Genomic DNA, 13982 nt, shown 5'->3' with positions numbered 1-13982 from the left:
GAACAATAGCAATAAATAGAATCAAGAATAGCAATAAATAGAAACATGGAGGAAAATGCCAGTTTACTTGTGAATTTTAGTGAGCCAAAATGTTTCCAAACCTGAAGTATTTCATGAAACCTAAAGTATTTCACCCTCTGTTTTTCACATCAGCTCTACCTGCATTTTAATCTGCATGAGCTCCTGATTACTGACTCTGTTTATAAATGATATATTATTCATTTATACTAATATCTGTCTCTCCTTCTAAACTCTAAGCTCATTTTAGGCAGGCAGCGTATTTACCAACTCTGTTGTGGTATACTCTCCCAAGTGCCATTCTGGTATACTCTGCACATTGTGAGGGGTCAAATACTATTGATTGATTGATAAGCTCTTCAATTGGAATACCATCAAGAAATGATTGCTGCTTTGGGCTCAGAATTACCCTCCTGACTTGTGTTACTACAGCTTCAAAAAATTCACATTCTTCACAATAATAATAATATAATTGTGTTATTTGTTAAGCGCTTCCTATGTGCCAAGCACTGTTCTAAGCACTGAGGAGATACAAGGTAATCAGGTTGGGCATAGTCCATGTCCCTTATGGGGCTCACAGTCTTGATCGCCATTTTACAGATGAGGTAACTGAGGCCCAGAGAAGTGAAGTGACTTGCCCAAGGTCACACAACAGGCATGTGGCAGAGCCGGGATTAGAACCCACAACCCACAACCTCTGTCTCCCAGGCCCATGCTCTTTCTATTAGCTCTTGGGTAAAGCACTGTACTAGGTACTTCTGGACCATTTGGGACTATCAGAACCAATCCCTACCCTTGAGGACCTTATAGACCAAGGTGAAAGACACCTTAACTTAAATTGAGAGAAAAATAGCATTTGCGGCTCTTGTGCTACGGTCTTGAGTATTTGGTTCCAGGGGAAATGCTGTTTTTTTTTTTTATGGTATTTAACTGCTTAGTATGTACAAGGTACTGTACTAAGCGCTGGGATAGATACAAGATAGATACAAGTCCATGTCCCTCATGCGACTCACAGTCATAATCCCCAATTTAAAAATGAGGTAACTGAAGCACAAAGAAAGTAAGGGCCTTGCCGTAGGTCACACAGCAAACAAGTGACAGAGCTGGGATGAGAACCCACGTCTTCTGACTCCCAGGCCTGTGCTCTTTCCACTAGGCCAAGCTGCTTTCATATATACTTGGAAGAGCTGTCCCCTGATAGACAAACTCCAGATTTACCCCCATTCTCAAAATGAAAATTTGACCCATAGTTTGACCCACTAATGTTATCCTTTGTGGAGCAGAAGGGAGAAAACTGAAGGTAATGCGTCTTTAAATCTTTAGAGAAAAAGAATACCATGATTCTATTAGAGGCATAGTAGTAAAGGGAAGAGCTAGGATCACTCTGAAAGATTCCTCAAAGAACTCCAAAGAACTGGGAACCAAATCAAGTCAGACTTGTTTTACACATTCCGGTTGCTTTGGGGAAATTTGAGAGCAAAGCGGGAACTGCAATCTCAATCCCTCCGGGGAGAGAGCTCCAAATGTTATCCTTGAACAGCTCTTTTCCTGAAACTACATGGGTAGAAAGCCCCCAGGCTGTTAAGAGTTTTGGTGGAAAAAGAGACTTAACAATGTATTGGCCCCCAGAGGAAAAAAGGGAGCCTCAAGAAATTTTCAAAGAGGTTTCTTTCACCCCCTTCACAAGTAACTCTAATCCATCAGTGGTATTTATTGAGCACTTACCGTGAGGAAAGTATCACACTAAGTACTTGGGAGAGTTCAGTCCAACAGAGTTGGTAGACATGTTCCCTGCCCACAGTAAGCTTATTTGAGGAACGACCAACAGATTTTACTGAGGGAAATGAATACTGAGGGAAATGAACCCCATTGGTGTGAGACCCTAACCGTTAAAAATCAGCGGCATAAAAAGGCAGAATGGAATTTCAAAAAATACTTAGGATCCTCAGAACCCCATGACTGGAGATATGTACGCAGTTATCTAGCTTCAGATTGTGAACTGCTGCAGCTTTTGGCACTTTGAAAAACTATGGAATGGAAACAAATGGTTTTTCAAACTGCCAGTGGGGAAATAAAAATGAACTCCAACAAAACTGGAGGATGTTATTCACGCATGAGACAAGAATATGTCCGGTATTGTTTAGTGGAACCACATGACCTATTCCCCTCATAAGCACTATCATATGTTTGGTTGAAACCAAGACTAACAACAGCCTGTGTGCACTCAGGGAGTAAGAAAAATACTGTCTTTGGCAGTATTGTGCTGTGGAGTACAAACATTTGTGCTGAATTGTCTTATGCTGTAGCGTTGTCTCTGACCCATGGTGACACCATGGACACATTTCTTCCAGAATGTCCCACCTCTGTCTGCAATTTTTCTGGTAGTGTATCCAGAGAGTTTTCTTGGTAAAAATAGAGAAGTGGTTTACCATTGCTTCCTTCCGCATAGTAAACTTGAGTCTCCGCCCTCAACTCGCTCCCATGCCGTTACTGCGCAGCACAGGGGAGTCTTGACTTGTAGCGGATTACCTTCCACTGTCTATCCACCGTCCAAGCTAGGAATGGAATGGGTAGGCCTCTGCTTGACTCTCTCTCCTGTAGTCGAGACTGGTAGAGTACTGGAAACTCTTTATTCAGAGTATAAAAAGCGATTTATCTTTATAGGACTGGTTTAAAATCAAGCAAAAAGTTAGAACCTTCACATATTTCCCAGGCAAAAAGATAAACAGTGCCCAAAATAGCCATTTAAGGGAAAACAAAAGACAAAGATAAGCCTATAGTGTCATAAGAATAAGGAAATAAGTCATTGAAACTTTTTTTGGGTTTTTTATACAGCAGCTGCTATTATTCTTAAAACTGGCAATTTACAAATTGTTTTCTACTTTAGCAGGGAGTAGTGAAAGGAAGAGGAAACTGGCTTTAAAATAAAATCAAAGGAGCCAAACTTGTCAAATGGCAAATGCAGCCTTTTAAAATGATCGTTGCCAAATGATGGAACATTTTATGTCTGTCAGTTTTTCTGGACCTGTATTTAGCAGTGGGGACGACCCTTCGGCTCCACATGCCAGCGTCTCTCTCATCAGCCATCTCCCGTCATCACCTGCTCCTATGGCCTCTACTCCCTGTTGACCTTTCCTTTCCAAGCAACGTTTTTCTTGCCATACCCCTTTTTAACAGCCTGGATCCCACTTTTTTGGTCTTTGAGATGATGGGAACATGAGCGGTCATGGAAGCCAACCAGGGGAATCATTGATTAATGAGTTTTGAGGCCCATTGCTTTGCACTATGCTTCAGGAGTGAAAAGATAATAAAATCATAACATTCATACAAATTTAGAAATGTTATCTTTCACTTAAGTTTTAAGGGACTTAAGGAATGAGTGTGCCAGAGTTATGTAGTGCTTACTATGGGCCAGGCACTGTACTAAACTCTGGGATCGATACAAGTTAGTCAGGTTGGACACAGTCCCTGTCCCACCTAAGGCTTACTGTCTTAATCCCCATTTTACTGATGAGGTAACTGAGGCCCAGAGAAGTTAAGTGACCTGCCCAAGGTCACACGAGAAGTGGCAGAGCCGGGATTAGAATCCAGGTCCTTCTGACTCCCAGGTGTGTGCTATATCCACTAGGTCACGCTGCTTTTTTTCTGTATTTTAGTTCTCCCCAATTTCCCCAAATCCCTCCGCCCCACATTTTCAATGAAGGAGCATGTAAGGGTTATCAATCTGTTGTATTTATTGAACATTTGCTTTGTGCAGAACATTGTATCAAATGCTTGAGAGAGAACACTATTACAGAGTTGATAGACATGCTTACAGTCTAGAGGGAGATATAGGCATTAATATAAATGACTAAATTACGGATATGTACATACTGTGGTGAGGGAGGGGCGAATAAAGGGTGCAAATTCAAGTGCAAGAACAACATGGAAGGAAATAGGAGAAGGGGAAATGAGAAGATGTGCTTTTAATAAGGTTTTGATTGTGGGAAGAGTAATTGTCTGTAGGGTAAGAATAAGGAGGATGTTCCAGGCCAGAGGCAGGAAGTGAGCGAGAGGTCAGCGGGGAGAGAGATGAGATTGAGGTGCAGTGAGTAGGTTGACAGAAGTCAGAAGTTCATGGGATGAGTTTAGTAGGAGAGCAGCAAGGTAACATAAAAGGGGCAAGGTAATTGCGTGCCCTAAAACCTGTGGTAAGGAGTTTCTGTTTTCCTTCATTTTCATTACCACTTTTGGCCTTCCCACTGATGCGCTTGGTAGAATGAGCAGTAATTACAAGATGAATTTTTTTTTATTTAAAAGAGAAAACGACAATGATGATGACCAGATTTGGTTGGCCTTTAATTCGTCTTAAACTGTTTTGTACAGGAAATGTTAAAATGTAGCAAGAATTCCGAAGGCACGGCTGAACTCGAAGAAGCCCTGGCCACTGTCCTGGATATCATCAAATCTGCAAATGACTCCATGCATCAGATAGCGATCACCGGGTATGAGGTATGTACCTTAGCAAAGCCCATTTGATGGAACAAAAAAGAGCCATCAGGGAGAATGAAGAGGCGTGGTTAAAAAGACTCATTTCATTAAAAAGACATTTTCCTTGGGCTATACAGTCTTGCTCGAAGCACCGGTGCTTCATGATTCAAATTGCTTTATTGAACTTTTTTAGTTACCTTTTGCGTTCCTTACCAATCTTTCTGCGGTATTTGTTCAACGCTTACTACGTGTCAAGCACTGGAGTAGATACAAGTTAATCGGATCAGACTCACAGTTCCTGTCCCACATGGGGCTCATAGTTTTAGTAGGAGGGAGAACAAATAGGATTAAATCCCTATTTTGCAGTTGAGGAAACTGTGGCACAGAGAAGTTAACAGACTCGCCCAAGGTCATGTAGCAGCTAAGTAGCAGTGCTGGAATTAGAAACTAGATCCTCTGACTTCCTAAGGCCCTGCTTATTCCACCCAGCCACACTGATTCCCTAATTCCTAATCTCCAGGTTTTAGTATGACACAAGTGGCATAGACTACAAATACAGGTACTCAAGTCCACTTGCATTGCAAAAAAGGGCTGAAGGGAAAAAGAAAACATGGATCCCTTTTTGACCTTTTTGTCGTAGGAACAGTACAGCTCCAGAGTGAGCGTAGGTGACGGGCAGAAGTCTAGCCTCATTCCGTGTCAGGTCCTCATTGCCAAAATGCATTTCCACTGACTCCAAAGCAGTCAGTCATCTTGCTCCTCCTACCTTGCCTCGCTACTCACCTACTCCAACCCAGTCCGCACACTTCAAACCTCTAATGCTAACCTCTCACTGTGTCTCGATCCCGTCTATCTCGCCGCCGACCCCTCGCCCACAACCCCCCACTGGCCTGGAATGCCCTCCCTTCTCAAATCTGACAGACAATTACTCTCCCCACCTCCAAAGCCTTAGTCATTCATTCATTCATTCAATAGTATTTATTGAGTGCTTACCATGTGCAGATCACTGTACTAAGCGCTTGGAATGTACAAATGGGTAACAGATAGAGACAGCCCCTGCCCTTTGACGGGCTTACAGTATTAATAGTACATCTCTTCCAAGAGGCCTTCCTTGACTAAGCCCTCCTTTCCTCTTTTCCCACTCCCTTCTGTGTCACCCTGACCAGCTCCCTTTATTCATTTCCTTGGTCCCAGCCCCATAGCACTTACGTACATATCTATAATTTATACATTATATATATTATACATTATATACATTATATATAATTTATACATTATATACATTTATACATTATAATTTATACATTATAATTATACATTAGTCTGTCTCCCCCTCTCGATTGTAAGCTCAATGTGGACAGGGAATATGTCTGCTTATTGTCGTATTTTACTCTCCCAAGTGCTTAGTACAGTGCTCTGCACACAGAAAGCATTCAATAAATATGATTGAATGAATTTCCCTATTTGTAAATATCTGCACCTGACTCCCCCATTAGAGCGCTAGCTCCTTTTGAGCAGGAAACCTCCTTGGGACTTCTGTTGTCCTTTCCCAAGCACTTACTACAGTTCAGTCAGTAGTATTTTATGAGTGTTTACTCAGCTGTGTACTGTACTGTTTGGGAGAGGGCAGTAGATTTAGAAGAAGTTAGAGTTAGAGAAGTAGCTTGGCCTAATGGAAAAAGCACGGGCCTGGGAGTCATAGGACCTGGCTTCTAATCCTGGCTCCGCCACTTAACTGCTCTGCTATTTTGAACGTCACTTTACTTCTTTGTGCCTCAGTTCCTTTGTCTTTAAGATGGTGAGCCCCACGTGGGCCATTGATTGTGTCCAACCTGTTTATTTTTATCTGATTCAGTATATCCTACTTTTTCAGCAGGCACCACCTCAGATGCTGACAAGTACGAATGAAGAGCAATAATAATAATTACAGTCTTTAAGGCTTATTATGAGCTGAGATAGATTATTGTGTCAGACTTAATCCTTTCACTGGGTTCACAATCTGAGGAGAACAGAGGCAGCACAAGATGGCGGACCTGGAAGTCAGAAGGAACTGGATTCTAATCCCGGCTTCACCACTTGTTTGCTGTGTGACCTTGGACAAGTTATTTCACTTCTCTGGGCCTCAGTTACCTCATCTGTAAAATGAGATTTAAGACTGTGCGCCCTATGTGGGACAGGAACTGTGTGTCCAACCTGATTATCTTGTAGCCACCCCAGTGTTTAGAAAAGTACCTAGCAGGTAGTAAGCACTTAACAAATACCATAAAAAAAGATATTGATTCACATTTTACAGGTAACTGAAGCACACAAAAGTTGTGTCTTTGTTTTAATGGATTTCATGTTTTGGTTTTTTTCCCTAAGGTCACACAGCAGTTAAGTGGCAGAGCCAGGATTAAAACCCAGGACCTCTGACTGTCAGGCCCATGCTCTTTTCATTAGGCCTTTTTTTTAAGAGTTAATAGAAATATTTTATCTAACCATTTTATAAATTATTTACATGAGGTTCTCACCTAAAAAAAAGTTAATATAGCAATAATTGTTCATTTACCTAGCCTGTCAGCAGATTTAAACAGCAGATTTTAACAGTTACCGATTAAACTCTGCTGCAATTTCAGTTACTAAGTTTCCGATATTCAGATATTTTTTAGTTGAGTAATTAGCCTCAATTCTTGTTGTTAATCATTATTTTTCCCTGCAAAACTTGAATATCTAACATTTTGTAGCTGCTCAGATTTCTGGAACAAATTGAACTTCAGGTTAAGTAACATTTTTAAAGAGACTCAATCTTTTTGCAAATTTGCAAACTTTGCAATCAAAGTTACTAAAACTCTGGATTTATATCGCATGGTTTAACGTTCTATTCTATAGTTTCCCATCACTGTAGAAAACATCACTAGTCTTCCTGTCTCACAAACCCATAATCTGGCATCATCCATGACTCATTCTTTACACTGAACTCACATTTTCAGTCTGTCACCAAATCCTTTCTGTTCTAACTTCATGACATCGTTAAAATCCACCCTTTCCTCTCCATCCAAACTGCCCTCACCCTGACCTAAGCACTGATCCTATGCCGTTTTGATTACTGCATCAGCCTCCTCACTGGGTCGTATCTCTTCCCACTCCAGGCCATACTTCACTCTGCTGCTCAGATCATTTTTCTCAAGAACCTCCAGTCGTTGCCCATCCACCCATATTATCAAATAGAAACTCTTTACCACTGGCCTCAAACCACTCAATCAGCTTGTTCCTCCTACCTTATCTTGCTGATTTCCTCCTACAACCTAACCTTTCATTCATTCATTCATTCATTCATTCAATAGTATTTATTGAGCGCTTACTATGTGCAGAGCACTGTACTAAGCGCTTGGGATGAACAAGTTGGCAACAGATAGAGACAGTCCCTGCCGTTTGACGGGCTTACAGTCTAATCGGGGGAGACGGACAGAGAGAACAATGGCAATAAACAGCGTCAAGGGGAAGAACATCTCGTAAAAACAATGGCAACTAAATAAAATCGAGGCGATGTACAATTCATTAACAAAATAAATAGGGTAACGAAAATATATACAGTTGAGCGGACGAGTACAGTGCTGTGGGGATGGGAAGGGAGAGGTGGAGGAGCAGAGGGAAAAGGGGAAAATGAGGCTTTAGCTGCGGAGAGGTAAAGGGGGGATGGCAGAGGGAGTAGAGGGGGAAGAGGAGCTCAGTTTGGGAACGCCTCTTGGAGGAGGTGATTTTTAAGTAGGGTTTTGAAGAGGGAAAGAGAATCAGTTTGGCGGAGGTGAGGAGGGAGGGTGTTCCAGGACCGCGGGAGGACGTGACCCAGGGGTCGACGGCGGGATAGGCGAGACCGAGGGACGGCGAGGAGGTGGGCGGCAGAGGAGCGGAGCGTGCGGGGTGGGCGGTAGAAAGAGAGAAGGGAGGAGAGGTAAGAAGGGGCAAGGTGATGGAGAGCCTCGAAGCCTAGAGTGAGGAGTTTTTGTTTGGAGCGGAGGTCGATAGGCAACCACTGGAGTTGTTTAAGAAGGGGAGTGACACGCCCAGATCGTTTCTGCGGGAAGATGAGCCGGGCAGCGGAGTGAAGAATAGACCGGAGCGTGGCGAGAGAGGAGGAAGGGAGGTCAGAGAGAAGGCTGACACAGTAGTCTAGCCGGGATATAACGAGAGCCCGTAATAGTAAGGTAGCCGTTTGGGTGGAGAGGAAAGGGCGGATCTTGGCGATATCGTAGAGGTGAAACCGGCAGGTCTCGGTAACGGATAGGATGTGTGGGGTGAACGAGAGGGACGAGTCAAGGATGACACCGAGATTGCGGGCCCGAGAGACGGGAAGGATGGTCGTGCCATCGACGGTGATAGAGAAGTCTGGGAGAGGACCGGGTTTGGGAGGGAAGATGAGGAGCTCAGTCTTGCTCATGTTGAGTTTTAGGTGGCGGGCCGACATCCAGGTGGAGACGTCCCGGAGGCAGGAGGAGATGCGAGCCCGAAGGGAGGGGGAGAGGACAGGGGCGGAGATGTAGATCTGCGTGTCATCTGCGTAGAGATGGTAGTCAAAGCCGTGAGATCAGATGAGTTCACTGAGGGAGTGAGTGTAAATGGAGAACAGAAGAGGGCCAAGAACTGACCCTTGAGGAACTCCAACAGTTAAAGGATGGGAGGGGGAGGAGGTTCCAGCGAAGGAGACCGAGAATGATCGGCCAGAGAGGTAAGAGGAGAACCAGGAGAGGACAGAGTCCGTGAAGCCGAGGTGAGATAAGGTATGGAGGAGGAGGGGATGGTCGACAGTGTCAAAGGCAGCAGAGAGGTCAAGGAGGATCAGAATGGAGTAGGAGCCATTGGATTTGGCAAGAAGGAGGTCACGGGTGACCTTAGAGAGAGCAGTCTCGGTAGAGTGGAGGGGACGGAAGCCAGATCGGAGGGGGTCTAGGAGAGAATGGGAGTTAAGGAATTCTAGGCATCGATTGTAGACGACTCGTTCTAGGATTTTGGAAAGGAAGGGTAGTAGGGAGGTAGGACGATAACTGGAGGGGGAAGTGGGGTCAAGAGCGGGTTTTTTTAGGATGGGGGAGACGTGGGCATGTTTGAAGGCAGAGGGGAAGGAGCCCTTGGAGATCGAGTGGTTAAAAATAGAAGTTAAGGAAGGGAGGAGGGCAGGGGCGACGGTTTTAAGAAGGTGAGAGGGAATGGGGTCCGAGGCGCAGGTGGAGGGGGTGGCACTTGCGAGGAGGGAGGAGATCTCCTCTGAGGATACTGCAGGGAAGGATGGGAAAGTAGGGGAGGGGGTTGGTGGGGGGGAGGGGAGAGGCGGAGGGGTGACTTTGGGGAGCTCAGACCTGATCGTGTTGATTTTCGTGAGGAAATAGGTGGCCAGATCATTGGGGGTGAGAGATGGGGGAGGGGGAGGAACAGGGGGCCTAAGGAGAGAGTTAAAGGAGAGAGTTAAGGAGAGTTAAGGAGAGTAAGGGCCTAAGGAGAGAGTTAAAGGAGAGAGTTAAGGAGAGAGTTAACCTGCGTGCTTAGCTCCTCCAACACCTATTTATTCACTGTACCTCAATCCTGTCTATTTCTCTGCTGACCCTTGCCCATGTCCTCCCTCTGGCCTGGAACTGCCTCTCCTTCATATCCGACAGACCACCAATCTCCCCACCTTTAAAGCCTTATTAAATAAGGTCACTTCTCTTCCGAAAGGGCTTCCCTAAGTCTCGTATTTCCCCATCCTCTCTCCCTTCTGCTTTGCCTTTGCATTGGCTCTGACTTGTTTAAGCGCTTGATATTCATCCCACACCATTTTTGTACAGCGCCATAATTAATTTTAATGCCCATCTCCTCTTCTAGACTGTAACTCCTCGATGGCAGGAATTGGGCCTAAAAACTTTATTATACTTTCCCAAGTGCTTAGAATAGTGATCTGCACATAGTAAGTGCTCATAACTAACTTTGATTAAATAAAAACCCTTATTGTTTACCCTTAAGGAATTGATTACCGAAAGAAGACAGCCCCGAGGGAAAGCGCATGTAAAGTGGAACACATTTAACAAGCTAGAACCCGGCAGCCATGGTACATTTTTTTCCAAAGTGTTTTGCCAGTTTGTTCTGGGATTTTCCCACTTTGGCTGCTCTTCCTCAGCCCACGGTCAATAGCCGTGTTTGTGCTTTTCACACTGTACACATTATCCCTTTTCTCCCAGGGCTTTCGGCTTGTGGCAAACTTTCCCCCGACTCCTAAACAGCCCTTTCCTTCACCGCTTGCTCCCTTTACCCCCTCCTTCTCCCGGCTGGCAGCTCCCCAGACTTCCCGTTGCCACCAGAGCTGGCCTGTGGTCCCTGGCCAACCAAGCATAACTCATCCCCACAATTCTCCTCGGCCTCCAGTTCCTCTGCACTCTTCCTTGCCGCCTCTTCTTGCTTATCCCAACTCGAGCAGTCCCGCAAGTCTCTTTGAAGGCGGCATTCCAGGTTGTTGCTCACTGTACGAGGCAGGAATCCCTGGGGCCCTGAGCGGGGCAGGGTGAGGCATCCAGTGGATGCGGTCGAAAGAAAAAGGAAGGGGAGACGTCAAGAAAGACAGAGGGAGAGAGGGAGAAAAAGAGGGAGGGAGGGAAAGAGAGAGAGCAAAGCAGAAGTATAAAACAAGGGAAGCAAAGAAAGGGGAAGAAGGAATAGAGATGGACGAGGTAGAGAGTGAAAGAGAGAATATGGGGAGACAGAGGTGATGAAATCTCACAAACACAAGAGAGAGCGAGGCGGTGTTTAAGTACTTCCTATGTGTTAATAATAATGTCGGCATTTGCTAAGCGCCCACTGTGTGCCGAACACTGTTCTAAGCGTTGGACGAGATACAGGGTCATCAGGTTGTCCCACGTGAGGCTCACAGTCTTCATCCCCATTTTCCAGATGAGGTCACTGAGGCCCAGGGAAGTGAAGTGTTAAGCACCGTTCTGAGTGCTGGAGTAGATTAAAGTTAGTCAAGTTGGGCCTAGTCCACGTCCCACTTGAGACTCACAGTCCAGATAGAAGGGACGACAGGTAGCGAATCCCCATTTTTCACAGTTGAGGATAACGAAGCACAGAGAGTTAAGTGACTTGTCCAAGGTCACTGTGCAAGCAGTCAACAGAGTCAAAATCGGAAGCCAGGTCCTCTGACAGCCAGGTCCGTGCTCTTTCCACTACCCCACGCTGCTTCTCTATACCATGGCCTCTGCCTCCACTGACCTACTCCAGAGCTGCAAAGAGCTGGACGCTTTTCCTGGTGGATTCTGCTGCTGCTCTGCATGCAATTCCAGTGCACTGGAAAGCTCCGGAAAGCAGACTGCGGAAGCAGCTGCTTTGACTGCTGCTTCCTCTCTGTTTATTTGTGGCTGCTGTTCAATCCTGGGCCACTCCTGGAGTCATGGCTAAAACTCAGATGCTAGGGGATCCCAGCGTGGTGGGATAATGCTCCCAAATCTGGTCCAAGTGGTAGGAAAAGTATTCTGTCGGCTTCTTACTTTGGGCAGAGCGTGATTCGAACGAAGGAAGCTCGTTGTGGAAAGGGGATGTGTTTACCAACTCTGTTATATGATATTATATGTTATATCTGAGAAGCAGCATGGTCTAGTGGCTAGAGAAGCAGCGTGGCTCAGTGGAAAGAGCCCGGGCTTGGGAGTCGGAGGTCAGTGGTTCGAATCCCGGCTCTGCCACTTGTCAGCTGTGTGACTGTGGGCAAGTCACTTAACTTCCCTGGGCCTCAGTTACCTCATCTGTAAAATGGGGATTAACTGTGAGCCTCACGTGGGACAACCCGATTACCCTGTATCTACCTCAGCGCTTAGAACAGTACTCTGCACATAGTAAGCGCTTAACAAATGCCAACAGTATTATTTTAGAGCATGGGCCTGGGTTCTAATTCCGGCTCTGCCACTTGTCTGCTGTTTGACCTTGGGCAAGCCACTTCACCTCTCCGTGCCTCAGTAAAATGAGCATTAATAATAAAGTTGGTATTAGTTAAGCGCTTACTATGTGCAGAGCACTGTTCTAAGTACTGGGGGAGATACAGGGTCATCAGCTTGTCCCTCATGAGGCTCACAGTCTTCATCCCCATTTTACAGATGAGGTCACTGAGGCACAGAGAAGTTAAGTGACTTGCCCACAGTCACATAGCTGACAAATGGCAGAGCTGGGATTCGAACCCATGACCTCTGACTCCCAAGCCCTGGCTCTTTCCACTGGGCCCCGCTGCTTCTCATTAAGACTGTGAGCCCCATGTAGGATAGGGACTGTGTCCAACCTGATTACCTTGTAACTACCCCAGTGCTTAGAACAGTGCTTGGTATGTAGTAAGCACTTAACAAATGCCATAATTATTAATTATTGTTATTATTATCATTAATAAACTCCCCCAAGTGCTTAGTACAGTGCTCTACACACAGTAAGTGCTCAAGATTTACCATTGGTTGATTGATTGAGAATGTGTATATGGGTGGGAATTAGACACAGACTCAATCAGTGGTATTTATTAGTCACCTACAGTGTGCAGAGCACTGTACTAAGCGCTTGAGAGAATACAAGAAAGCAAAGTTGGCGGACATGCTTCCTGCCTACAATGAGCTTACAGCCTGGAGGAGACTCACAAGTCAAGTATGAAAATGGGAATAGAGGACTGGCATAAAATGTAGATACCTTTGGTCAAGTTGAGGTAAGAGGTGGTAAACCCCCAAAATTCAATTTCTAAGCTTGGTCACTACTAGCGGAGTTCTCCCCTCCCGCTGGCCCAGGATACCCTGGGAGATCGTGGCCATTCGTTCATCTGGTAGTATTTATTGAGTGCTTACTCTCAGCAGAGCACTATACTACTCACTTGGAAGAGTACAATATAACAATAAATAGACACATTCCCTGCCCACAACGAGCTGAAGTCTAGAGGGACCTACCTCCCCAAAGGGCCAGCTCAAGCTAGGGTGGGCCTGGCCCCCATGCACTGTTAGACACTAGAGCTGGGGCCCAGGAGTGGGTCAAGAAAAGAATCCCAAGGGTCTGAGCAACTACAAGTTCTTGCAGCGGAGCTCCCGCTTCCCACCCTGTGCTAGAGGGAGGCTGCTAGTGTCGCTCTTGCAGAATTTCCAGGTGCTTCTAGAGCTTTTCTGTCAGCCTCAACAACTTTCCAGCCTAAAGGTAAAAGCCAGTGGGCTGAGCCCATCTTGGGGAGTGATGCACTCTGCCCCTATTTCTCCTGCTAATTCATTCATTCATTCAGTAGTATTTATTGAGTGCTTACTATGTGCAGAGCACTGTACTAAGCACTTGGAATGTACAAATCGGTAGCAGATACAGTCGCTGCCCTTTGATGGGCTTACAGTCTAATCGAGGGAGACAGACGGACAAGAATAATGGCAATAAATAGAATCGAGGGGAAGAACATCTCATGAAAACAATAGCAAATAAATAGAATCAGTGTGATGTTCATCTCATTAACAAAATAAATAGGGTAATGAAGATTTATACAGTTGAGCGGACGA

The 13982-nt window shown here is 45.3% G+C and overlaps 1 protein-coding gene across 9 annotated transcripts in view; it reads left to right on the top strand.

The window, feature by feature from the left end:
- Nucleotides 1-13982, top strand: part of MCF2L2 (MCF.2 cell line derived transforming sequence-like 2) — a 482616-nt gene that overhangs the window by 381081 nt on the left and 87553 nt on the right. For all 9 annotated transcript variants that reach the window (XM_029058027.2, XM_029058038.1, XM_029058021.2 and 6 more), the window contains one exon: nucleotides 4384-4509. In XM_029058027.2, the coding sequence (XP_028913860.1) occupies nucleotides 4384-4509 (126 nt within the window). The remainder of the gene's footprint in view (nucleotides 1-4383; nucleotides 4510-13982) is intronic.

Source organism: Ornithorhynchus anatinus, chromosome 1 (genome assembly GCF_004115215.2).
Source record: "Ornithorhynchus anatinus isolate Pmale09 chromosome 1, mOrnAna1.pri.v4, whole genome shotgun sequence".
In the NCBI taxonomy this organism is placed as follows: domain Eukaryota; kingdom Metazoa; phylum Chordata; class Mammalia; order Monotremata; family Ornithorhynchidae; genus Ornithorhynchus; species Ornithorhynchus anatinus.
The sequence above is the reverse complement of the archived record's forward strand: the minus strand, read 5'-3'. Positions and strand labels throughout refer to the sequence as shown.